General features: G+C 37.5%; 2 protein-coding genes across 3 annotated transcripts in view; one reads left to right on the top strand and one right to left on the bottom strand.

Annotated features, from left to right (window-relative positions):
- Nucleotides 1-27427, top strand: part of LOC129756993 (uncharacterized) — a 206276-nt gene that overhangs the window by 116655 nt on the left and 62194 nt on the right. The window lies entirely within an intron of this gene.
- The window catches only part of LOC129756992 (thyroglobulin-like), a 34492-nt gene continuing 17939 nt past the window's right edge, over nt 10875-27427 (bottom strand). The window contains exons 5-8 of the mRNA XM_055754074.1: nt 11894-12085; nt 11651-11822; nt 11494-11573; nt 10875-11416 (exon numbers count right to left, since the gene is read on the bottom strand). Coding sequence (XP_055610049.1) covers nt 11208-11416; nt 11494-11573; nt 11651-11822; nt 11894-12085 — 653 coding nt within the window. The 3' untranslated portion in view covers nt 10875-11207. The remainder of the gene's footprint in view (nt 11417-11493; nt 11574-11650; nt 11823-11893; nt 12086-27427) is intronic.

Raw genomic sequence — 27427 nt, 5'->3', positions numbered from 1 at the left:
GGAAAAGGAGGATAGCTGAATTGTTTTCAAATAGTTATAAAAATTCTCGTCAAACCATGCGCTTTAATAATCTTAAATCAAATATTCAGCCGTGTCATTAAAACAGTATTCTGGCTATAATTTTGTGAATGATTTGATACAATAAAACCCGATTTAACACACTTGACAGTGGATTCTAGCCTTTCTTACAGCTTGTAAGAATATGTGATGAATGATGATGAATGAATCCATGTATATCATATGACACAAAATAATAAACAAATGATAAATTTAATTCTGAATTATGATAAAAGAATTAAAAACGCAGTAAATCCAAAACTAATTTAAGAAATTACAAATCAAAATAATACTAAGTTTCATATAGCATTATTTGCAACTAATTGAAAATTTTTGAATGACTCGATTCTAGAATATCTTGTATGATTCCATTTCTATGAAATTATAATCTCACTCAATTTACTCCTTGAAGAGTTACAGCATAACTTTAAAATGGAAGGAGTATAAAAAGTAAGAATACTTAAAAAAAAGATGCCTGATCATGTGTTTCAAATAATTCAACCCCTCTAGTTTAAAAGAAATGGATACATTGAAAAAATAATTACATTTGCTAGAGAAAAACAGGATGCTGTAAAGCAGGGAACAAAAATCTGTAGAATTTACTTTGAAAACTAAAAAAAAAAGACAGATTTTAAATGTCAATATTTTAAATTTTGTCATTTTATCATTTTTGTCAGTTTTGTCAATTCTGTCTTTTTTCCATTTCAATTTTATCAATTTTATCAATTTTGGCAATTTAGCCAATTCAGTTAATATTTTCAATTTTGTTTATTTTTCATTTCTTTTTAAATTTTTCAGTTTTTTTTTTTCAATTTTGTCGATTTTGTCAATTTCGTCCATTTTGTCCATTTAGAAATTTTTTTGAATTTTGTCAATTATATGAAGTTTGCCAATTTTGCTAATTTTGTCAATTTTGTAAATTGTGTCAATTTTTGAAATTCGATTTCGTCAATTTGGTCAATGTTGTCAATTTTGTTAATTTGCTCAATATTGTCAATTTTGACATTTTTTCAATTTTGTTGATTTTGTCGATTTTGTCAATTCTGTCAATTCAGACATCGTCAGAACTCGTCGAGTTGATTCGATAGGTACCTACAAAGGTATATCTAAGACCCATAATTGATGAACTCCCAAATCGACCGATAACTATACCTTCCTTTTTTTTAGTTGATCACCCAGGTGGTAAATCCTTTTTACGGATTGCATTCCAAGGCACGGCGAGCGACCGAGTCCCCCCAGTATGCTACTCTGGGTCCATGGGTGCAATAGGACGACTCATGATACTGAGTACCCCTACGCCATAAAGTCCACCTGGGGCCGCAGACCTGGTTCCCACCTCGAACTGTTTAGTACACTATGCTTCAATAGTGGGAGGTCTATTCGCACTAATGCGCTCCAAGGCAATACTCATTAACGAGACCACTTTCAGCGAAACCTCTCATCCTTACGACTCGACGCCTGAACTCTCTTTAACGACTTGAGAACCGACATCTCCTCGCAATCACTCGAGATTCCCACACAAACCTCTCCTCTTCGTGACTTGAGGCCTGATATCTCCTCTTACGACTCGAGATCCGATCCCTACTCGCATCGACTCGAGGTTTACCTCTCCTCTGCACGATTCAAGGCCCGATCTCTCCTCTAACGACTTGAAATCTGACCTCTCCTCGTAATGACTCGAGGTGACCACTCGTACCCCTCCTCTTGTTGATAAGGGACCAGATCCCTCCTCTTACGATTCTAGACCCGACCCCTTATCATAAAGACTCGGAGTTGACCACAAAAACCTCTCCGCCTGAAGGTTTGAGGCCTGACCTCTCCTCTAACGACTCGAGGCCCGACCTCTTATCTTCAAGGTTCGAGGTTTGCCACCTTGCCCGTCGTGTGCCTGATCGAGAGCAGCTTATCCTAGACTCGCGCCTGTCACGGCACACGCGCGGGACTTAACGCAACGACTCGGATGATTCCCGACGAAGACGCCATCCTACTCCGACTCGAATGGCTCACCCGGCGTCGAGAGCCACTCTACCCGTGGGTATCCCCCGAACGTGGAATAACACTTTCCCAACGATTTCCACTGCGAAGAAGGTCGAGTCTTATCCCCGCAGCTTCTGTCGTTGAGAACCGCCCTACTCGGGTACTCCCCGAAGGTGGAGCATCCTACGCACGAACGCGGCGTACCCACGGCATCCGCTACGCAGAAGGTGTTGTCTTATCTTTGTAGCTTGTAACCGTGGGGTCGGACGCACTCTACTCGACAGCCCCCCGTCGATGGGGTCAGTCTACTCCGACCGTTGTCCGGTCTTATTTATCGCCCTTGGCTGGCAACCCTAGAATTTTTGGCCCGCGGATTTTTCTGCCCGTTGTGTGCCAGATCGAGAGCAGCTTGTCCTGGACTCGCGCCTGTCACGACACACGTTCGGGACTTTGAACGCTACGACTCGGATGTTTCCCGACGGTGACGACATCCTACTCCGACTCGAGAGGCTCTCCCGGCATCGAGAGCCTCTCTACCCGTGGGTATCCCCCGACGGTGGTTAACCCTCTTCCCTCGAGGTCCGCTACGCGCAAGGTCGTGTCTTTGTTTTCGTAGCAATAGACATCCTCCTCAAGCAAAACCGAGATGGGCATGACACCCGCTACTACACAGGTGGCTTCGGACGACATGGTCCGGTATCCGCTGATAACCCGCAGGTTCATCAGCCGCTGAACGCTTTTAAATTGAATTATCTTCATCTCCGTACACACACATAATTTAGGTTTGTCTTTGTCCTTAAAATTTTATTTGTTTTGCGATTTTGACATTGAACCCTTTTGAAAAACGCTTTTTAATTAAATATTTCTCATCTCCGTACATACAAATAATTTAAGATAGCTTATGATTTTTTTTTTTAATTTAATTTTTTTTTTCCTCTTTTCATAACACTTTTTCTTTGAAATATTTATTTGTATTGTTTTCTTAAATAATCTTAGTTTGTGCGTTTGTTAAAATAAACTTATAAGTCTTTTATTTCTAAACTTTAATAATTTCTAGCTTTAGTTGTGCGTTTCATCAAAAGAGTTAGTTCCTTTTTAGCTTTTAATTGTTGTATTATGGCGATGGCGAACATGGAATGTGATGATGAAGTTATTTGTATTGAATGTAATAATGTTGAAAATAATCTTGATAAAATACTTACTTGTGCATATTGTTTCAAGAGCGTTCATCTTCGCTGCAAAAATCTGATTGGAAGTGCAGCTCGCAAAATGAAAGCGCAGCAATACTTTTGCGATGCCAACTGTGCATGTATTTACGCCAAAATAATAAGTTTACGGAAAGATCATGAAACAATTATCGAAAATATCCATACTAAAATTGAAACGACCGTACATAATGTGGTTTCACATGAATTGACCTCAATCAAAACGGATATGAGATCAGTTACTACTGCGATAGAGGCTTCGCAGGAATTTTTGTCCACGAAATTCGATGAAATTCAGACTGATTTCAAAGACATAAAATTTCGAAACGATGCTCTTGAAAAAGAAGTAACTGATCTCAAATCTAAGCATTCAAATCTTACCAATCAGGTCCATAAATTGGAAATAAACCTCGACCGATTTAACCGGGAGGCTGTTTCAAAAAACCTCTTGATCTTCGGATTGCCATACAATAATAGAGAAAATACACAAGAACTTGTACGCAAAACATGTGGCACTTTTGGCTACGACCTTAAAACTGAATCCATTTTAAACGCTGTTAGATTAATATCATCCAATAAACCCAATGAAAAGTCTCCACCAATTAAAGTTCTATTAAAAGATACAGTAATAAAAGAAGAAATTTTCAGTAAAAAAAGAATTTTTGGGAAACTTGCCTCTTCTTCAATAGATCCTTCATTAGTAGTTGATGGTAAACCACTAAACGTCACAATAAGGGATGAATTGACGCCCTTATCCATGGAAATTTTAACTGAATTGCGCGAATATCAAGACTTAATTGGAGCCAAATACATTTGGCCCGGAAGAAATGGTGCCATTTTGGTCAAACAAACAGATAATTCAAAACCTGATATAATCAAAACTAAATTTGAAATGAATCGCTTCATGAGCATGCATGTCACTCAGCAAAGAAATAACACATCCACGATTCCAAATGAAAGTCCTTCACCCAAACGAAAAAGGAACAATGCTGATCCACGATCAAAATAAGATCTTAGATCTACAAATGTTTAAAACTGAAATATATTTTATTCAATGGATAGTTTAATGAATAGATACCATGAAAATGTAGAAGATTTTAATTTAAGTACTTTTAATAATGATTCAAGATCCTTTAGAATTTTGCAATGGAACGTACGTAGTATGAATAATTTAGATAAATTTGATTGCATATTACAGACCATTGATCATTTTAATGTTTGTATCGATGTTATTGTTGTTTGTGAAACCTGGCTTGGTAAAGATAACTGTTGTATTTACAACATTCCGGGATATACATCGATTTTCTCTTGCCGCGACCAACCATATGGAGGCCTAGCTATGTATATAAAGACAAATTTGAAATTTAAAACTACTGAAAATATAACTTTTGATGGCTTTCACCGAATTAGTGTCGAAATTTGTACAAGTGGTCAAGTAATTTGTGTTCATGGCGTATATAGACCCCCTTCATTCCCGTTTAACATGTTTTGTGATCAAATTGAATCTCTTCTAACGTCTGTTGCTGATAATCACTCCTGCTTCATTGTCGGTGACCTAAACGTTCCTGTGAATTTGATTAACCTGAATACCGTAGCAAAATATAGATCTATCTTAGAATCTTTTGGATACGCTTGTACAAACACCTTTCCTACTAGGCCAACAACTCAGAATATTCTAGATCACGTTATATCGAAGCAAATTGACTTAGATCGATTGAAAAATGATACAATCTTTTCTGATGTTAGTGACCATTTACAAATACTCACATCATTCAATTTATTATGTGATAAAAATGTAACAATTCTTAGGAAAGAGATAGTTGATAACGCTAAACTAAACAGCTTATTTGTGAATTATTTAAACAGTATTCAACTACCAGAAAATGTTGATGAAGGCCTACAAGAAATCACATCAACTTACAATCGCTTTGTGAAAATTTCTTCTCGAACACTTAATAAAAGGGTAAAACTTAAAGGAAATTGCTGTCCGTGGATGACATTTGACCTCTGGACACTCATCAAAATAAAAGAGAATTATTTAAAACGATCGAAAAAGCATCCAAATGATATCAATTTAAAAGAGATGCTAATTCACATAAATAAAAAATTGAGTTCAAAAAAACAAGAATGTAAAAGGCTCTATTACGAGCGCTTATTAAATAATTCACCACATTCAAAGCTCTGGAGAAACATTAATACGCTCTTAGGTAAATCTAAAACGACTTCCTCAATTAACCTTTCAGATGAAAGAGGTGTTATAACCAATAGTACACAGATTTGTGAGAAATTTAACAAACACTTTTCCACAATTGGAAAGAACCTGGCTGAAAAGATTCCAGTAAATACTGAAAATGATCATTTGACTCAAATCGAACAGGTAGAAAATACAATATTCTTACGGCCCGCTAGTGTAAACGAGGTTCGACTTGTAATTTTTTCACTTAAAAATAAAAAGGGTCATGGACCAGATGGTTTCCCTGTTAATGTCTTGAAAAATAACCACGAAACATTCTCGCACATACTTACACAATACTTTAATAAAATTTTGGAGTCAGGAGTTTTCCCGAACTGTCTAAAAATTGCGAAAGTCATCCCTGTTTTTAAGGCTGGCGATTTGCTTGACGTCAATAACTATCGCCCTATCTCGACTTTAAGCGTTTTTAGTAAAGTGTACGAGAAGCTTCTTGTTAATAGAATTGTAGACTTTCTAAATCAGAACAATATACTTTATAAACTGCAATATGGATTTAGATCAGGTTCGAGCACTCAAATTGCCATCTCAGAATTAGTTGACTCCATCATATGTAAAATAGAGTCAAAAAATATTGTTGGGGCACTATTTTTGGATCTCAAAAAAGCCTTCGATACTCTAAATCATGACATAAAGCTTAGTTCTTTTAGAAATGGGACACTTTCATTTGCTAATAGCTCGTTAACTAGTTATTGGATATTGAAAATTTTGACAGCATTTTGTTGCCTGTAAAAAGTACTATTCGACCTATTTTTTTCAAAATTTAAAATTTACGCGTTTTTGAGATATGTACGATGCAAGAGAAAAAGAAAAAAATAATTTTGCACAGTTTCCTTGGAAATGCGTCATTTTCAAATTGATAGCTGACAAAACCGTTGATTATTCAAAGAATTACTGAGTTTTTGTGGTGGATAAGTATGCAAACACTGTCAATAATGTCCACAAAGTTCAAATCAAGCAATGGAGAGAAGCACATGATCGGCAACAACGGTTAAGGATCATCAAGGAAGTCAAGTCTCATACCAGCATTTTTAATTTTCAATAAACGAAAAACTAAGGGTAGATCGCTGAAATGTCCAAAACAATTTTCTCCGATAAGCTGAAAGTGTTGCCTAGTGATGACTCATTGAAATCCAACCTCAAACAACCATTTTTTGATAGTTCCAAAGCTCTTAAGCTGTAAAACCGGTACCGAAAAAAAACGTTCAAAAATGTGGTCAAAAATAATCAAATTTGTTCATTTCGAAACAACTGTATCCACTAAAACGCTTCCAGTTTCCAGTTTCCAGAGAAGTATTGGACCAAAAAGTATCAGAAATTGAAGAAGGAGGGTGAAGCCACCTAAAATATAGATTTTACGAAGTATAAGTTGGAGAAACTGATCAATACCATGACTGAAAAAAGTGTGCGCCGGCCAATGGGAGATACCAAGAATAAAGTAGAAATTTCTTTAACAAAAAACGGTAAATATTTTTTTTCAAATTTTTTCATAAAAGATCATAACATTACCTTCTTTTTCTTCATAGAAAGTATTTCGTTCAAACGAATGGTTTTTTAGATACAGGCATTCGTAACTGTCCCATTTCTAAAAGAACTAAGCTTTATTATTGTCCAAACTGTATAAATACGGGATAAGAGGAACAGCAAATAATATCCTTCGTAGCTACTTAGAAGGTCGCAAGCAGTATGTGGCTATTGAAAACACAAGAAGCGAATTAAGAAATATTGATATCGGTGTACCACAAGGGAGTAATATCGGGCCATTACTTTTCCTTTTATATGTCAATGATTTATGTAACCTTCAACTTAAAGGCACAGCACGTTTATTTGCCGATGATACAGCAATTTTTTATTCTGAAACTTCACCTGATATTATAATTCAGCACATTGAAGACGACCTAAAACTGCTTTCAAAATATTTCAATTCAAACCTACTTTCACTAAATTATACTAAAACAAAATACATGTTGTTTCGTTCTTCGCATAAAAAGCTACTTCGTACTAATGACCCAGCTATGAATGGAAATACTATTGAGAGAGTTAGTTATTTTAAATACTTGGGAATTTACTTAGATGAAACTCTCTCATGGAATCGTCACATTGAACACTTGGAAAAAAAATTACTCCTCTTTGCGGTGTTCTTTGGAAACTGAGAAATTTTGTTCCACAACATGTTCTCTTTAAATTTTATTTTGCGTTTATCCACTCTCAATTGAACTACCTTATTATGATATGGGGAAGAGCCTCCTTGTCCCACTTACAGAAACTTCAAACGCTCCAGAATAGATGCTTGAAAAACATCTTAAAGCTCCCTTTGTTATTCCCTACCCTTCAGCTTTACTCTTTAAGAACGCATAACGTTCTTCCAATATCTGAACTCTGTGATTTGCAAACTGTTGTATATGTCTATGATAATCTACACTCAATTGAAAATATTCAAAACCTCCATTTTACTACGGGGTTGCGAACTCATAACACTCGCCAGTCAGATTTCTTGCAACGAAGCCGATCCACAACATCATTAGGGCAAAAAAGAATTTCATTTATTGGACCTACTAAATACAACACCTTACCAACGGATATTAAAAACATAACCAATCGTTCCATGTTCAAAACCAAAGTGATACAGCTTTTGAAAGAAAAATTGAACCATTAAAACAGTCGATCATCAACCAGTCTTTGTTTTGTTTACCTTTTGTACTTTTGTAGCGTTAATATCTAATATTATTTTTCTTAAAAATCTTGTAGTTTGTATTTTATCTTATAAAATTATTGAACATAACATAATAAAATTAGCAATAAATAAATAGTATATTAGTAAATATCGAATAATGAATCTCTTCAAAGGAAATTATTTTCCATTGAGATTTCATATTGTAGTCAATTTAGTTAAATAATACATTTCCTCGCACGACATTATAAATATTTGTGTTCTCAGCATGATTAAAATTTGCTCGCGTTTACTCTTATTATCATTTTGCTGCCAGACATGCTGAGAACAGTAGCGTCCATTACCAGGGGGCTCAATTGAGCCTTTTGGTGTGGGGGAGTGTGGTGGGCCGCTACAAAAAAAAAAAAAAAAAAAACGCTTCTAAGTTGCTCCAGGTTACAGTTTCTTAGCAGGGCCTGCCTCCAAGCCCCTGCTCCGTACCGCAAGATCGATGTGGTCACACTTGCCAGGATCCTCCTTTTGCTACTCCGGATGACCGTTCGGCATCATCCGTGTGAGTGCGCCCGTGGCCATTGCCGCTCTCTTGCACACGTAATCGACATGGGTCGTAAAGCTGAGCCTGTCATCTATCATCACCCCTAGGTACTTGATTGCGCGTTTGGACACGATATTGCACGGTCCAACGGCAATGGTACCTGTTTGGGGTGAGATCAGGTTGGTGATTAGCACCATCTCGGTTTTGTGGTGGGCTAGACGCAGGCACTTGGAGTGCATCCAGCTTTCCACTGTCGGATAGCTACCGTGTCCAGTAGCTCAACCTCCGCTATTGAGGAGCCTCTCGCCAAGAGGAATACATCATCCGCAAATCCTACGAGTTTGGCTCCCGATGGGAGGCTCTTTCGTAGGAGTTCGTCGTAAGTGATGTTCCACAGAACCGGACCGAGTATTGACCCCTGTGGAACACCCGCCGAAACCTCTTGTGTTCGCAAACCCTCGCCGGTCATATAGTGCAGTTGGCGATTGTGGAAGTAACATTCCACAAGCCTATACAGATATGCCGGGTTCCTCATTCGGATGAGCGACTACACAATCGCTGTCCAACTAACACTGTTGAAGGCGTTCTTCACATCCAGAGTGACCGTCACGTATCGTTGCAACGATGTCCGGAACATATCGGGGAACTCCCTGATCGCGGCCTTCACTGCGACGTTTGGAATGCCGTCCGGTCCGGGGGCCTTCCTCGGTTGGAGAAACTTGGCGATCTCGCGAAGTTCTTCCACCGTTATCCGCTCTTCGGCGCTGGTGTCCCAGTCATGCGGGACTGTTGGCCAGCGGGTAACATCGTGCTGTGGGAGCAGCTCATTGATGATGACTCTCAGTTTATCGGGGCACGTTTCAGGTGGTGCACCCCCACTTTTAGTTCTCTGCCCATGACTATCCGATAGGCACCACCCCATGGACAGTCGTTGGCGTCACGGCATAACTGCTTGAAACGTGCCCTCTTACTTGCGTTGATGGCCCTACGGAGGGCCGATCTCGCGCTTGTGAAGAGTGGCCTACGCTCCGTTCTCTCTTCTTGGGTTCTTGCGTTCTGCATTCTGCGCCTTGCCTTATGGCAATCGGCACGCAGACCCGCAATTTCCTCTGTCCACCAGTAGACGGGCGGCCTAGTGTTTTTACGCTTGGTTCTTCTCGTCATCGCAGCAACGCAAGCGCGAGCTAGAACCCTCGTCAGTTCTTCCGCGGACAGGTTGTCCAGGTTCCTCTTCCAGTGCAATACTTCGACAAAGACGTTCTGGTCGAACTGTGTTGTCTTCTATACCTTTCTCTAAGAAAGGCAAAAAGGTATAAGGTTCTTGTAATTCGAATGAAGGTAGACGATGACTTCCTTTGAATTCAGCCAAAGTATACTGTGGCTGGTTTTAACGTGTTTCTTGACAATGATTTTTTTTTTGATAAACTTATTTCCTCAAGTTCTCATTGCTTTGAAGATATGATAATTTTCGGATAAAAAAGGTTGTAGGGCAATGTTGGTCCATCAATTAAAAATTGATTAAATAACAGGCAAAATTTATGAGTTTTCACAAAACAATAATTTCATAATTCATTTAATAATTTAAAAGCAATTTCTAATGAAGAAATGAAAAAAAAAACTTGTGTACGATCAGTAAGTTTCACAAATCTGGATTATGGAAGTTTAATGAAAGTTATTTATATAGGATTAATGTTCGTCTCTATCGCATTCAATAAAACCGATAGAATATCTTAAATTAGTCTACATTTCGCGTAAGATAACTCAACATATGGAGAAAATGTGTCTTAATCAATGGATGTATATAAATCTGCTAAGATATAGGTGACCCATGTTGCCCCACAAATTATATATGATTTGCAATTTAATGGCGTTTGAGAGACTCGCTGATATTTCATGAAAAAATCATTTATTTTGCTGAGTTAAATAAAAGCAGCTTATAATGCGTACGCATTTTTAGTTCCCATGTCCATGTGTCCAAGATATCCATGTGTACCACGTCCCCTACAAATAATCACATTTTTTCGATAAATATTTGTAGACACAGAATTAAAGAAGATAGAATAAAGTCAGAATGTATTGTTGGGCTATATCTCATACAAAAAGGACTAACTCTACACGGAATTTATTAGAACAGAACTCCTGTCTGTTATTTTTTTTTATTTGAGTGAACCAACAATTTGCCCGCGCATTGCGATTTTATTTTGTTATGGACAAAAGCTTTGTATGATTTGAAAAGAAAAATCCCTCTAACGATAATTAAACCCCAAAATATTACCACTTAGACGAAGCGTCTGTAACAGAATGCAGTTGACTCCAGTTTGCTGCTGCATCGAAGCGCAAATCTAGGGCACCAGGGGACCTCAAATCGACGATTCATAACCGGGGGCCAGAAGATTGTTTTTTTTTTGTTTTTGCTCTTTTTGCTTCGATTCACTTTTGCACGATTCAACTTTATTTCGGTTTCATAAATTGCTTCGTCGTCTTTCTCCCCTTATATTAGATGTATGTATGTTAGTCATCCTTGTAGAAGACCGAGTTGTAGATAAATTTGTCACAACTTTCGTTGGGTCGAACGTCGGTGAACACCACGTAGCCATCGTTATCGACACAGAACAGCTGCCCGTTTTGATCCTGGAGATTTTCGTAGTTCCCATTGCCTCCGCAAGCTAGGGTAAACGGGATTCCAACCTCCTGGAAAATGACACTGTCCCGGGCACAATCTGGGGGTGGAACGATTAGCAAGCGATCAATTTCATGTATTTTTTGGAAGGGTTTAAAAGTTTGAAACGAGACTCACTGCAATTGACCGATGATACCAAACTGGAACGGACCTGGTAGGAGCCAATTTTTTTGCCATCTCGCCAGGTGCAATAAACTCTGTGAAAAATAAAAAAAAACGATTCAAACTTTGACTATTCCTAACTATCAACTAATGAACTAGGAAGTAAACTCACATGCCATTTTCAATCATATAAGCTCCGTAAGCTCCATCGTAATCGCACTTGATGTCATTAAACGTAATTCCGAGGGTCCCTCGTAGGGCGAACTTCTTCTGAATGGCCCTCTGGGCAAAAGCCGAGCTTTCGCACTGACGCAAATAAAATTCCCCGTGCAGAGTTTGGTTATCTAAAAGTATGGGAAATCTTTTAAAACCCATTCACCTCGAAGCCCAAACTTCATTATGTATACAATCTTACAGCAGGGCAGAAATTTCCACAGACCCTCGGGAACCACCGAAGTTCCCAGCAAGGGGACCCCATCGAATTCGTCCGCGCACCAGCAAAACCCTGAATCGCACTGCAGCTCCTCGAAGTTCCCGTTCTGGGCACAGTGCAGGGTCACATCGGTGCGACCCTCGGCTTCCAGTTTGGCCCGCCGTCGACTGCAGCCTGCAATTTTCAAACCGTAGATCATCAGATTAGGACGGTGGAATTGTTTTTGTGTGTTTTTCCCACTCGAATTAGTGTTTTTTTTCCTGTAAATTGTACCCTTTAGTTCATAAGGTGTGAAAATAAGGCAGAACAAGTTATTTACATTACAGGGATTGAAAGTTGTCTGGGGGAATCATAATGATTTTCATCTAGACATATAGACACAAACACATTCGAAGGATTCACTCAAATCAGGAAATCATAATCAAATCAGGCTAAAACTAATTTAAAAAAAATTATTTAAAATTTGAGGCAGAATTTTAAAATTTGACTTTTTTTTTGGTCCAACACAACTTATAAATTCATTTTCTAATAATTTAGTTTTGCAGATTTTTTTTGTTATTATTTGGAATTTTTTATAGTTTTTCCATCCTTTGGAAACATTTTGATTATTTGTATTTTTTTGGAAATCGGTCTCAATTGAACTGATATGCCAAAATCCGTACACATGTACATAAGTATATAAATGTTCAATTACAATTAAAAATTAGTTGTCTATTTTTGTACTTGAATTTACATCAATCATCAATACATGTGTTTCGAAAGGACATAATTTCTTGATTCTGAGTCTATATTTTAAAATCTGATTGGGAGTCAATTGTCAATAATTTGATTGCATTTTGAACTGATTATTAAATTTTAAAGCTACATACTTAAATTTTCAGTTTAAATAACATGTTCAAAAATTTGTTTTTTATTTCAAAGTTTGAATCAACTGTGGGCCACCTAAACATTAGAATTGAAACCTTATTTGGTAAATTGATTTATTAAGAAATCAATTTTTAATTATGCTTATGACTTAATCTAGCGTTTTGACATTCCTATCAACACAACGCGGAATTTTATTAAGAAACATTAAGATATCTTAATTGTGTGCAGCATTTTCGATTACACAAAGATTACTCAAAGTGTTGACTGAACAAAATGTTCAAAATAATTATAGTATTTGGAGAAATTCATTTTCTTGAAGATCTACCGCAATTTGGAAGGAAAAAGAGACCAGGAAACCGGAATAGAAAATGCCGCTCACTTCTTAACGTCTAGAAAAGTAGTTTTCCAAGATGTTACTAACAAAATTGGCCATTTGTTTTTTTTTGTAAATTCTTTATGAGCCGTTTACTTTTAGGCTTTAAGGAGCAAAAAATTGGCCATTGTCATCATAATATAGCACAAATTTCAAAAACAATATACCCTTTCAAGAAATATTGGACGCAGCATTAACCGTGATGAATACCAGTCCTAAAAAAGTTAGCCAATTTTTGAAGCCTAATAACTTTTTTATTTTAACTCAAATCGAGTTGCAGTCTTCGGATGAAATATTTGTCATAATTTGGGCGTTTTCAAAAGAAATCGGCCGGAGAAAAACAAAGTTATTGATGTAAAACTGGTTTTTCATTTTTCTCCCGAATAAAATGTCTCAAAATCCCATACAAACTTCAGGCTCGTTGAGCGACCCCTTCCCGTGATCCGATCTGGCTAAAATTTGGCATGAGATCTTGCACTAGGCCTAGGAAATAGCCTGCAGCACATAACCCCCCCCCCCCCCTCCAAAAGTCGGGTCATTTGGGGCACACTAATGAACACTCTAGTTAAACTAGTTAAAAATAAAAAAAAAACATTTTTTTAATTCCTGCTTTTCAATCTTGATTTGAGATTCTGATTAACTATCATGACTTTTTAGTCATTAAAAACAGCTGCCAACTTTCTTCTAGAACACTCCTTAGTCGAAAATCCAAAATGAAAAGTTCCGTTAAAAAAGGTAGACATCGTTTCACTCATTTTGATGTTAATTGTGCAGTTTGTTTCATAGAATTAGAACAAAAACAAAAAACATTTTCACTGTCCCCTAACCCTTTTCATCTTTGATTTTGCAATTAAATTCTGAATGTCCAAACTAAAGATGGACATAGAAAGCATTATTTCATTCCAACAAATGCAATTGAAATTTCAATTCCAAAAGCTCAATTATTTAAGAAATTCTAGGATCAAATTTTGGAAACGTTGACTTCGTACCTCTTATTTTGAAAAATGCTGAGATATATAAAACCTTCTGAAAAAAATTGTTGCTATATTAAATATATACCTATAAATCAGGGGTGAGCAACCTTTTGAAGCAATGAGCCAATTTGGAATTTAAATCTTTTTGGTGGGCCGTCAAAATAATAATTATTGAAATGACAAATTTTTGACGAAAACAAAGCACAAAAAGAGAAAATAAAACAAATTCACGAGTTTTAAGGAAAAACAATTATCACCTTTTTTTAAATACAAGGTGCATAATATTGTTCGAAATTTAATAGTTACATCACCAAATCTTAATCATTTTTGAATAATTTAAATTTTTATTCGATTTAAATCTTTTCATGAAAATTTATTCTAACTAACAGTAACATAATTTGCTTCCCTTTTCATCCGAAACGATTTTTTTTAATGGCATTCTATAGTTTGTAAAAAGATTTGAACCGTTTTCTAAGAAAAACTCTTTTCAGTACGAAATATTGTTGCAATTCGTCATCACATCAATTTAAAAGTTTTAAAGAGCTTAAAGCGAGAAAAATATGTTTTTAGGAAATTACCGTCTTCTCAGCGTTGGACGTTGAATCGTTATTGAAATTCAAAGACTTAAAATCCTTTTTTGTAGTGCACATTAAAACAAAATTCCCAATTCAAATTTTGTCTTCGAATACCTGTTTTTTTTTTCCTTTAAACGGTAAAACACTGCTTTCTAATTGGATGTTCCGTATAAGATCATTGATTTGAGTATGCTGTAGCAAGATTGTCAGTCACAGAAAAATTCATAATTTTACAGTTTTCTAAGCAAACTTCTTTAAAATTACAGTAAGCTTTCTTGATTCTATTTATTTTATAGATTTTATGGATTAAATGGTATTAATTGAATTTAGATACCACTGGAAAAAGCTATCTAAATCTGCTTAATGAAAATCTTATTACTTTGATAATGTTGATTGCTTATTTTCAAGAATAATTGATCAATTCATCGATGTTTGACATTATTTGCCTAAGAAATTTCTGAACATCACAGATCATCGTCTCAAACTTTTTGGGTTGAATCATAGAATGACACACTTTGTCGTGAAAAATCGTTCACCCAGTTTTTTTTATTAAACTTTCATCATTTCCGTCAATTTCAAATTAGTTACTTGTTAACGGTCTACATTTTTGTTCAAAACTAGCCTTTTTACTAATTTGATGAATAATTAAATTTAAAAAAAAAACTGCTTAACATATTCATTATATAACTTTATTTTTACTTGAGACAATAAAAAATCTCACCGATGAACTTAGAAATGCCTGTGATTATCTGTAGCCTTCCGAATTTTTATTTTCTCTCCCGATCCGCTTTCATGGATTGGAACAAAAAAAATCTCAAACTGAATGTTTTGCCAATCAATGAAAATAAAATGCATTTAATAGAACAAAATAAATGCTTAACATTCTAGAAAAAGTTTTCTATCTTTATGATTGCAGGCCAAATGCAAAAACGAAGAAACGAAGTCATACTTGATCAAAATACTGAAATATTTATATTTTTTTTTAAATTTGTTTGGACCGAGATTTGAAGATAATTAACAAAATATCGCAAAAGAATCGTGAAATAAATTAAGTTTGAGAAAAGCGTCGCGGGTCGCAGAAACATGTCTAAAGGGCCGTGGGTTGCTCATCCCTGCTATTAATAAAACCTCATCAGATACTAATTTTTTTTTCTAAAAATTGATGAATGCGCGGAATGTGTTATAAAATATCAACTTTTTGTACGATTCTGTTACTAATTTAACTCAGAAAAAAAAAACAAATTAAAAAAAAAGTCAGATCATAAGTGTATGAGTTACGGAATCACGTTTGTAATTTCGAAGTCATATAAATTAAGAATTTATCACAAAAAATTAGAATTTTAAAGGGAATTTCCAGCTTAAGAATAATTTTCAAAATTGTGCTTTAGATGTCAAATCCAAAATTAAAAATTGCTAATACCTACTTTTCCTGTAGAAATTCCAACTTACATAATTAAAATCTTTATAATATTTGAACCTCAAGGCGGATTATTAAAAAGGTTATGTCCTCACATTTTTGCGTTCAGTGCGAATAAAAAATACCTACTGTTTTGCAAATAGAAACCTGAAAACATGTTTATTCGTGTATTTTTATAGCGAGAAAATTATAACATTTCAATTGGGAAAATCGAGAAAAAAACGGCAATTTGAAAATGAAAACCCGCTGGCCACTCTGGTTCTAATTCGAGTTCTTATTTATTCACTCAGTCTCGATGTTTTTACTTTCAAGCTTGAAATTCTATTATGTAGGGCTAGGTGGGGTAATTATGAACAAAATTTCTTCATTTGGCACACTCACAGCCACCGTATGTTTATTTCTTATCATAAATTCTGAAAACCTGCCAATATTGAATGTTTCCGTGCTCTTCATCATTCTGTAGAGCAACTTTTTTTTCTTGGTCGCAACCCACGTCCTTGAGACGTCTGTTCATAATTACCCCGTCTGTTCATATTTACCCCCCTGTCTAGGGGGTAATTATGAACACGGATTACGGACTTGGTATAAAATTTTTGAAAAGTAACAGTATTTATAAGTTACATTTACCCATAATAAGCAGTGTATGGTGATTTTTTACTTAAAAAATTTTGTTCATAATTACCCCAAACCCTGTTCATAATTACCCCGAACGCTGTTCATATTTACCCCGAGACTTGTCCAATATGATTTATATGGTGTCAGAAAATCTCAATTCAACACCAAATAATGAAAAAAATTAGCAGTAATAAGAAAATTGGTTGTTTTATAAAAACTCAATTCAATTCATGTATAAAACTTATAAAATAAACAAATGTAATCATAATTTAAAGGTAAAACAACGCAAAAAATAGCTAACTAGTGTTCTTTTGTATTGATTTTTTCTATATTTTGTTTCGGTAGTTAAATTTTTAGTTGCATCTTTTACGTTTTGGTTGGTTTCTTTTTCTTTCGTATCTTCATGTCGTTGAAGATCATTTTTATTTGATAAGACCTCTTCATACGTGTGAAATTTGAGGCGAGTTAGGCTACTCGATCATTTTTACATCCGTTTTGAATGTCCTGCGCAGCAAACATCAAGAATTCACCTATATTTCGTGGGTTAAGCTTTTCACGTACGTGCGAGATATCATGAAGTTTAAACCTATACGTATAGAGAAAATTCTTAAGTTTTTTTTAAAGATGGTTGTTTCACAAAAACACTCATTAAAATTTTCTAAGATCAGTGAACAGTCTTTTTTTTGCAAGGCTTGTCAGTTCTATATGATCGACTGTTTTGAAAAATATTTACACTTATTCATTTTTTTATCACCTGTACGAAATTTCACATTAGTAGCTCTATTTTCTCAAAAAAAAATTATTACTGCAGAAGTTTTCATCATTAAACTGGAAGAGAAAATCTTCAACCAAATGATTTTCATTTTGTACTAAATTTAAAAAAATGTATTTGAACAAATAAAGATTGAAAAAAGTAACTAAGTATAAAAATAAGACTGCAAGAAAATAGATTTTGGATCTTTGTTATCCGAATGTAACTCATAAACAATTATTCTTTGCTGTAATTCTAATGCACTCAATAGCAGCACGTTAAAAACTCGAGCAGCAAACCTTTTGTTAAAAAATGGCGAATTTTATTTTTAGTAAAATTAAAAATTTCTTCAAGTCTAGTTGATAACCTTGTTATTTATCAATACAAAAAAACTGGTTTTGGAAGGACGTAAAACCTTTAGGGGCTGTCCATTAATGATGTCACGCAAAATTTGGAAAAAATTTACCCCCCCTCCCCCCTCCGTCACATATTGTCACAAATTCCGTAACCCCCCTATTGTTTTACGTCACGTTTTCCTAAGCCCCCCCCCCCCTGGAGTTAAGTTTTCAACTCTTAGAAATTTGATTAAAAATGTTGCTTTTTTTAAATTCATAAGTTTTATTCAAAGAACTGAAAAAAAGGTTAACAACTTTTAACAAGCCTTCAATCATTGCTTAAAACACATTTCAATCATGAGTCCTAGGATTATGTTGACGACTTTCCATATCAATGACCAAATCTAGTCTATCCAACCATCCAAATCTAGTTCCTCTTCTTCAATCCATTCGCAATCCAAATCTTCTCCACAGGTTAGAATAGCCAAGCAATCCTGTTCACGTTTTGCCACAATTTAAGTGGGATGGACTGTCCTGAGTGTCGTAGTGAAAGTGTTTGTGTTAACTTTCTAATGCTAATCAAATTTACCAAAAGTGATAACTTGAGTATTAAATGAATGGTGCAAGTATGGTTTTATTGAATTTAGGATAAAATTACTTGATATTATTTTGCTGTGTTTTTTTGTAATGATAACTGATGTCACGCTCAAGCTGACCCCCCTCCCCCCCATGTCACAAATTGTCACAAAAATCGAAACCCCCTCTCCCCCCCTGACGCGTGACATCATTTATGGACGGCCCCTTATTCGGTGTTAGAAAACTATTCCTGGGATACAGGATTTCGGTTTCGGTATTACCGGTAAAACTATCCGTACGCACCACTCACTAAACCTGAGAAAACATTTGACTGCATTTTTTCTATCAACAAAAAGCAAGTTCTTTTCACAATTTTTTTATACAAAATTAAGACTCGTTCAAATGCTGATTTAGCTTTTTTCAAAATTTCTGTTTTATAATCTTTTTTTACTCTTGAAGTTTTATTAAGTTTAGATAAAATTGTGTTCAAAACTTTTTTTCAAAGACTGAAAAGAACTGGCATAGCTTTTTTCTAAATCCGAATCTTATTTTTGGAAGAAAAAAATCAAATTTTTCAAAAATTCAAAACTTAACACATTGCGGACTTAATTTAATTATGAAATTTATAAAAATTGGTCCAGTAAGTTCCTGGAATATAGAATGCCGAGTGTTGATGTTTCCTGGCTAAGATTTTTTCACGGTCCTGTGTTAAGATCATACAGAAGGGGGGAGGGGGGTAGTTTTGTGAGAAATTTCTTACAAGGAGAGGAGGGGGAAGGGGGTCTGGAAATGCTTATGAATTGTCGAGGACAGTTTAGCAACAAACCAAATGCTGCATCAGCTGAGATGTTCAGGTAAGTCATTTCTTCTTCAATTGACGCAATATCTCGGTAATGAACGGTTCATTCATTCTAGATGTTCCGGCCGGGAAAATCATCACTCGGAGCTACGATTGCTTCGAGCCCTCGGTGAAGCTTGGGTGATCAGTCCAAGCAAAGTCTGGCTAACAAGGACTCGGGGTAGCTGGATTGATGAATTGATGCTCAAAACCGAGAAACAGAGGAATACACGTTGAAACAAGTTAATAATATTGTATTATGGACATATCACAACCATAGTTGGGTACTTAGAAAACAAATTCCATTCATGCAATAAGGTTCGCCCTTTCCAATAAGGCGATTAATCAAATAGTTTGATTCATATACTGACTCAGTTCACAGACATAGATAAACGGACGCATTCATTGATCCCAATTATTCTAAAACCAAATTATCTGACATTTGTTGAATTTTCTGACACAAAATCATTTAGGCCCTTGTTGTCCATTTCTGACTCTTACTGTGAAATTTCTTCAATTTCATCTGACTTTTCTGCCTCATTCTCTCGAATAGGCAACAAACAAACCCTTGAAATGCCACGATTAAACATTCCATCCTTCGTGCGGATGCTGACTACTCGCACGTTTCCATCTCTACCATAGAAGAGTTCTACTATTCTCCCTAATGGCCATTTTAAAGGGGGAACGTTGTCTTCCTTCAGAAGAACCATCATTCCTGAAGCAACATTCTTTCGCTTGACCATCCAGCGAGTTCGGTTCTGTAGATTTGACAGATATTGGGTTCTCCAAGTTTTCCAAAAATTCTGGGACACCTGCTGTGCCCTCTGCCACATGGTGAGCCTGCCTACGGGGATTGCTCCTACATCTCGCTCGGGTAATGCGGTTAGCGGGCGTTGGACCAGGAAATGCCCAGGGGTGAGAACCTCGAAATCATTCGGATCGCTGCTTTGGGGGGTGATAGGCCTCGAATTTAAAACTGCTTCGATCTGTACTAGCGCGGTAACCATTTCATCGACACTTAGAGTACGCAAGCCAATCGTTTGTCGGAAGTGAGCCTTGAAGGATTTCACCTGGGCTTCCCACAGACCTCCGAAATTGGGTGATCTGGGTGGAATGAAGCGGAATTCGACACCCTCGTCTGCTGTTGTTCTAATCACGATGTTTTGGAAATCCTTTGAGCTCATTAACCGACCAATTTCCTTCAGCGTGTTGTTTGCTCCCACAAATGTCGTCGCATTGTCGCACATAATCAATTCTGGTTTCGATCGGCGCCCGATGAACCTGCGCAGTGCAGCAATGAAGGCTTCAGTCGTTAGATCCATAACGAGCTCCAAATGAACCGCTTTCACTGCCAAGCAAACGAAGATAGCTACATAGCATTTCACCGGTGTTGTTCGACGATTAGGGTAGCTAACGTTAAACGGACCACAATAGTCAACTCCCACTTTTAAAAATGCTGATGATGGCGTTACTCTAACTGACGGTAAATCTGACATAATCTGTTCAGCGACCTTGGGTCTACTTCTGAAACACGGAACACACTCGTGAATCACCTTTGTTGCTAACGAATTGATGTTCGTCGGCCAAAAACTTCGTCTTACGGAGGCGATGAGTAACTGCTGCCCAGCGTGGAATTGACGCAAGTGATAATCACGCACAATAAGTAGGGCCAATGGATGACGATGGTCGAGAACCCACGGATGCTTTCGAGAATCCGGTAATGGAGCGTTCGACAACCGGCCCCCGACGCGGATTGTACCATCTTCGACAAATGGGTTCAATTTAGCAATTCTTGACCTTCTTTCTACTTGATCATTCTTTTCCAAATCTTTAAACTCTGACTCAAACGACTCATTCTGTGAAAGGCGAACCAAAACTACGATAGCAAAAATTTCGTGAAAGGGTTCACTCTTCGACATCAGCGTTGTAGTAGTTGGACGTTCTTCGATGATTGATGGGTCGAACTCTTCTTGGCCTTCAGCAGTTTGACGAGGCCAATATTGCTGAGCCTGGGACAGCCACTGAGGTCCCTCAAACCATAACCTTTCGTAACAAAGACGGGCAGGAGAAACTCCTCGTGAAATCAGGTCTGCCGGGTTAACAATTCCAGCCACATGATTCCAGAAACCATTTCTTGTAATGTGCTGGATCTCAGACACTCTATTGGCTACAAACATTTGCCACCGAGATGGATGCGACGCTAACCAATGCTTCACGATCATTGAGTCCGTCCAGAAATACGCCTCTGTCACTTCTGGGGAAACTCTGGCAAATTTCTCGTACAGGTGTGAGAGTTGGAGAGCTGACGACAATTCTAAACGTGGGATTGAGGTTTTTTTTTTCGATCTTTTCAAATTCTCCAAAGGGGCCACTCTTGACTTGGCTGTTACTAATCTGACCGATATCTGACCATCTACAGTTACGCAGCGCAGGTACAAACATGCTCCATAAGCTAACTCTGACGCATCGCAAAACCCATGTAACTGTACTGACACACAATCTTTACTGAAACCAAGCCAACGTGGAACTGACAACGATTCTAATGGCATCAAACTCTGTTTGTACTCCTTCCATAGATTTTGATACTGCTCATCCAATGGGTCATCCCAACCAACCTTGAGACGCCACAGTTGCTGGATTATCATTTTCGCTTGCACAACAACTGGACCTACGAGCCCAAGGGGATCGAACAAACAGGCTGCATCAGAATGCACGCTTCTTTTTGTGATTTGCGAACTTGATGACCTCCAATGGGGAATACTAAAGCAAACATTATCTGACTCTGTGTCCCACTTCAAACCAAGGGTTTTCACAGTTGAATCTGACGAATCGAACTCTAAAACTGACTTTTTCTCTTTCAAATCTTCAGGAATGCTTGCCAATATCTCTGGTGAGTTTGAGTTGAACTTCCGTAAATTAAACCCAGCTGAATTGGTGAGATCGGTAGTTTCTTCAACTAAATGCTTGCCTTCTTCGACACTGTCCGCTCCAACTAGACAGTCGTCGACGTAGAAACTGTCTTTGACTACTCTCGAACCAATCGGATGACTTGCTGATCCATCTTCAGCTAGCTGTTTCAAACACCTTGTCGCCAAATACGCGACACGAGGCATCAAACACTACGCGTAGCTTTGTAGTTGTACTCTCCGGCTTCAATACTTCATGGTGTGGGAGATAATACACAGGATTCAATTCTGACACATTCTGAACATTATTCTGACGCATTTCGACTGTATTCGGACCCATTCTGACTGAATTCTGACACATATCAACTGACACATCATCTGAAACTTCTTTCATATGTCCCATAGACACAAACTCATGGATAAAATCCGCATACAAAGCCTTCAATTCTGCCTTTGCAGATAGCCTTCTTTCCAAACTGAGGAACCGACTCATCGCTCTTCCTCTAGATTCACCCAAGTTACGCAAAACACCACGTTTTTTCGGCATGGTGACGACAAATTTACCTTCCGAATTCCTGATTGTGGTTTCTTTGAACATCTGTTCACAAACTGACTCTTCAACTGACAAAATGCTGTTAGTATTACATGATTCTAACTCCCAAAACTTAGCAATCATGTCTTCCAAATTAGCTGTAGAACTAACAAAACAATCCGAACTGACTGGAGATTCCAATGTTGCGACGGAACTATCAGAAACTCTGCCGGAGACAACCCAACCAAACTCGGTTTCTTGCAGAGTTGGACCATTGTCCGAAACTTTCAATTTCCCAGATCGCAATAAATCGCAAAAGTATTCTGCCCCGATGATCATGTCTATCGGACCTGGACTCCAAAACTCCGGATCAGTTAACACCAAATTCTGGGGAATCTTGCACCGATTGAGCGAAACTTTTCTAATAGGCAGATTACTTGTTATTTTGGGCAAAACATGGAATCTCATATCTTCCGAAAATGAAGATATTTCTGACAAACGAGGCCGAACTCTCGCCTCAACTGACTCACTCGATTCAACTGACTCATTTCCAATACCTTGGATTCTCATAACGTTGTGACTTCTCCGAAGATTCAACCTTCTCGCAAAACTTTTTGTCACATAGCAAAACTCGGAACACGAATCTAACAATGTTCTCGCAAACGTATGATTTCCAAAGCGATCTTCAACCCGCACTACAGCGGTTGACATTAAAACTTGTAGCGAACGAAACTTAGCGCATTCCGGCATTGGTGCCGCATTAAAGGTAAAGGAATTGTCTGTGGTGTGTTGTGGTTGAGTGTGGCGAATGTGTGTTTGTATTACGGGGTAGGAATTAGTGGAACTATGTTGTGCTTGAGGATTTACATTATGTTCACGACCTTGTTCAGAAGGTCCTGGGCGATTATTATTCCGATACGAATGACTGTTGACTGTCGACTGGTTTTGTGAAACGGAGCTCTGACTCGAAAAACTGTTATGCAACATCGAATGGTGCTTTTTGTTGCACTCGCGACATGTTCCCTTGGTACAACGATCAATAAAATGACCAGAACCCAAACAATTCAGGCAGAGCCGCTTCATCTTGGCAACTCTGAAGCGCTGGGGCACCGACATCGCTCGAAACTTGCTGCACGCAGAAGCTGGATGGAACGAATTACCACAGAACACACAGTTGTTCTGGAATCTCGACGTAGCGTACACTGTTGTACGCTGGCGACGACTATCGATGTCCTCATGCCTACTGGGTGCAACCGACTGCAAAACCAACGCCTGGTCTCTCAGGAAGTCCATCACTTTCTGGTACGTCGGAACATCTTTTGAATTGTGGTGACTCTCCCACTGACGAAGGGTAACCGAATCTAAGCGAGCGCAAACCATGTATGCCAGAATTGTCGACCACTTCTCTGTGTCCTCGCCTATCTTGCCCAGCATTTGTATGTTGCGATCAAAATCACTCACTAGGCGGTTCAAAGCTTCACCGCTTTCCTTCTTCAGAGGCTCGATTCCAAAAAGTGCGTCCAAATACGCCTTCACGATCAACTTTTTGTTCTCGTACCTCTTCTCCAACATGTCGCAGGCTACCTGGTAATTATCGGCGGACAGTTCTATGGAGCTGATCTCCTGAAGCGCTTCTCCGCTTATCGCTGACCGTAGGTATGTAAATTTGTCGATGTCCGATAGCTGTTCGTTGTTATGAATCAAGCTGGAGAACATGTCACGAAACGGAATCCAATCCCGAAGTTTCCCATTGAAACCAGGCAGCTTTATGTCCGGTAACTTGACACGCGACATCGTGTCAACTCTATCAGCAGATCCAGAAGAACTCAAAGACTCAATCTTCTTCGGACGCAGAGCAAGGAGGGCTGACTTCAGTATACAGTACTGCTCTTCGACTTCTAGCGTTTCTTCGTCGAACTTCGCTTCACGCTCAGCAGCCTGTCTCTGCAACCTTCGTTTCTTAGCAGCTTCTGACTCCTTGGCATCCTCGTCAGCTCCGTCACTGTCAGCAGCATCCAACAACACTTCCAATTTCTGCCTTACCAGGTAGTATTTTTTCATAACCGACTCAAGCAAACTCAATCTTACTTCAATCTGACTGTCATGAAGCTCAGAATTGAAATCACTGACAAAATTCGACACTCCCTTGATGGAAGCTCGTAACTGACGCTCTTGTTTCTTAAGAATGCTGTAATCTTCCATTTTTAAAAAAAAACTATTGTCTCAATCAAAGAAGAAATTCAAATATATTGGAAGATTAAAAATTCACAGCAAAATTGGTGAATAAAATATCACCGAAATCTTACACAATCACAGAACTCGATTTGTCTGTGATATCACTATAGATGATAACCAATAGGAATTCAACCAATAATTCCAATCCGACACAAAACTGACTGAATCACTTAATGATTCCACTCCAAATCCCACGCAATCTGACCGAATCACTAATTTGATTCACTTTTCACAAAATCTGACTTATTTGATTCACTTGAATCCAAACACAATCTGACAACTTTCAGATTACCGACAACTGACTCAAACTCAATGGATTTACTTAAAATCCAACCAATATTCAGACTAAAACTGATTAAAATCGCTCAACGTTTCACAAAAACCGACCTTGACAGGAAATCGCGACTTGACAGCCAAAGTAGAATCAACAATTTGAAGATGAAATATCTCGAATACCTCAGGGCATTGCACAAATTATTAATCAACTACCCAAAATACAATTAAAATTTCAGTATTTATTTTCAACCACTAAAATCCAAAAAACCACACAACAACAACCACAGACATGCGCTACTTATCCGAAATTATCCAATAGGAACTCCAAATCCGTCCGAAAATCCGAACCCAAAAGGCCAACTCCGGTTGGGATCCACTGCCTTCCACCTCGCTAGGCTCGATCACTAGCGGCTTGATGATGCTCCCAGGAATCCGCGATGGCGTTCAGCAACAAGACTAGCGCTTTGTTCGTCTTTGCGCGTCCAAAATGACGGCTCCTTAACACAATTGGAGCGTCTCAATCACACAAAATGTCCGGTGACGAAATAGGCGACGCTATACCACAACTCAATTGTCCAAGATGTCCCACAATTTTCACTGGACTATCCGGCTCGAAGGACCAAAAATGTTTAGTAACACCAATTTGTCACTAGCTAGCGGACTGTAAAACTAGCTTTTTTTCTTCGAGTGGAATCACTATCACTCCACTTAACTTTTCCCACTCTGGGGGAACTAATTAGTTTGCCTACGACGGGGTTTCGGACGAGCAAAAGTTTTTCGCGACACGCACTGGTTGGTGGTTGGAAACTTATGATTTTATTTTGCCGTTTGTTTTCCTTCCAGTTTCGGCGCTCTGGATCTCTCTTAAACCTAGAGACGGTGTAGCAGTGAGACGCGAGAATTTGAGAGAATTACGACCGTTAGCACGTCTCACTGCGGGGCATCCAAATACAACGGAATAAATTGTCATTTCAAAACACCTACATTTAGGCTCAACAAGCAAATGATTAGAATTTTTCGGTGAAAATTCTATACTTCGCTCAGTTTTTATGTTTTTTTTTGAATATAACATATCTTAACATTTGAGATTGGCAGAAACCAGAAAACAAAATTTAAGAAAATTATCAAAATTGCTCGTTTTTTTTACACCAAATCCTTGCATTCAACATTGGAAAAAAATATGAGTTCAATTGACCCACATTTCCAAAGTGTCCAATTTCCGTCGCGATAACCTGCCTTTGATAACAGCTGTTTGTCGTAATATTCTAGACAAGCGGTCGGGGAACCGGGGTAAATTACCCCAAATGGGGTAGAAGTGAAATTCTTGGGGGTAACAGTGAATATTTTGTGAGTGATAAGTGTATATTTTCATTTTGCAATTTTATGAATTTGTTGGTACATAATATGAAGATGTTGAAAAAACTTCGATTTCGTTTCATGGGGTAATATCAACTTAAATAAAAATGTTTTGGGGTAATGATTCAAAAAGTTCCCCGACCCCTGTTCTAGATGCTTAATGTGTCGTTGCAGTTACTGTGATAGTTGCTTTCATCGAGAAGGAAAACAAGAAGATTCGGATTCGGAATTACTTTTTTTCGACTAGTGCAGATAACGTAAAAACTATGAAATATAGACTGGTAGTGAATACTTATATGTAATTTAAATTTATAAGCTTGCTAATAAATTTACATTTAGCAAATAATTTTAATTTTTTTATTTTTGTCCAATTTACCTTCGACGGGAAAAAAGCCATTTTTTTTAAACATCTCAATGAACATGATAGATGGAATTGAATTATTACAATTTGCCGCCGATTGTGGCCTAGAGGATAACGTTCATGTCTTCTAAGCCATAGTTCATGAGATCGAATCTCGATCACGGCACACATAGTACTCTTTCTGTGTTCTGGTGTTTAGGCATTTTTGAGATGCTAGCCCTAAAAGATATACACCTTAGAGTTAAGTAAATTAGATCTCTTCAAAGAAATATGAAGTTTCACTGAGATCCTATATGTGTGTGTTCGTTTGAAAAAAAAATTAAGAAAGGTTTTGAAAAAAAAATCTAAGTGAATGTAAAAAAACCATCTGAAAATTTTCGACACAACTCAAACAACACACAAGTTCCATAGAATTTCTGAATGGAGCTAAAAAGAAGTTCCGCAAGGAACTAAAAACTTCGATAGAAGTAGAAAGCACGATAGTTGAATATAATTTTCTAATTTCGCAAATCACTTAGAACGCGCAAAA

The sequence above is a fragment of the Uranotaenia lowii genome, chromosome 3 (assembly GCF_029784155.1).
Source record: "Uranotaenia lowii strain MFRU-FL chromosome 3, ASM2978415v1, whole genome shotgun sequence".
Lineage (NCBI taxonomy): Eukaryota > Metazoa > Arthropoda > Insecta > Diptera > Culicidae > Uranotaenia > Uranotaenia lowii.
Note: the sequence above shows the minus strand (reverse complement) of the source record. Positions and strands in the feature narration are given on the sequence as shown.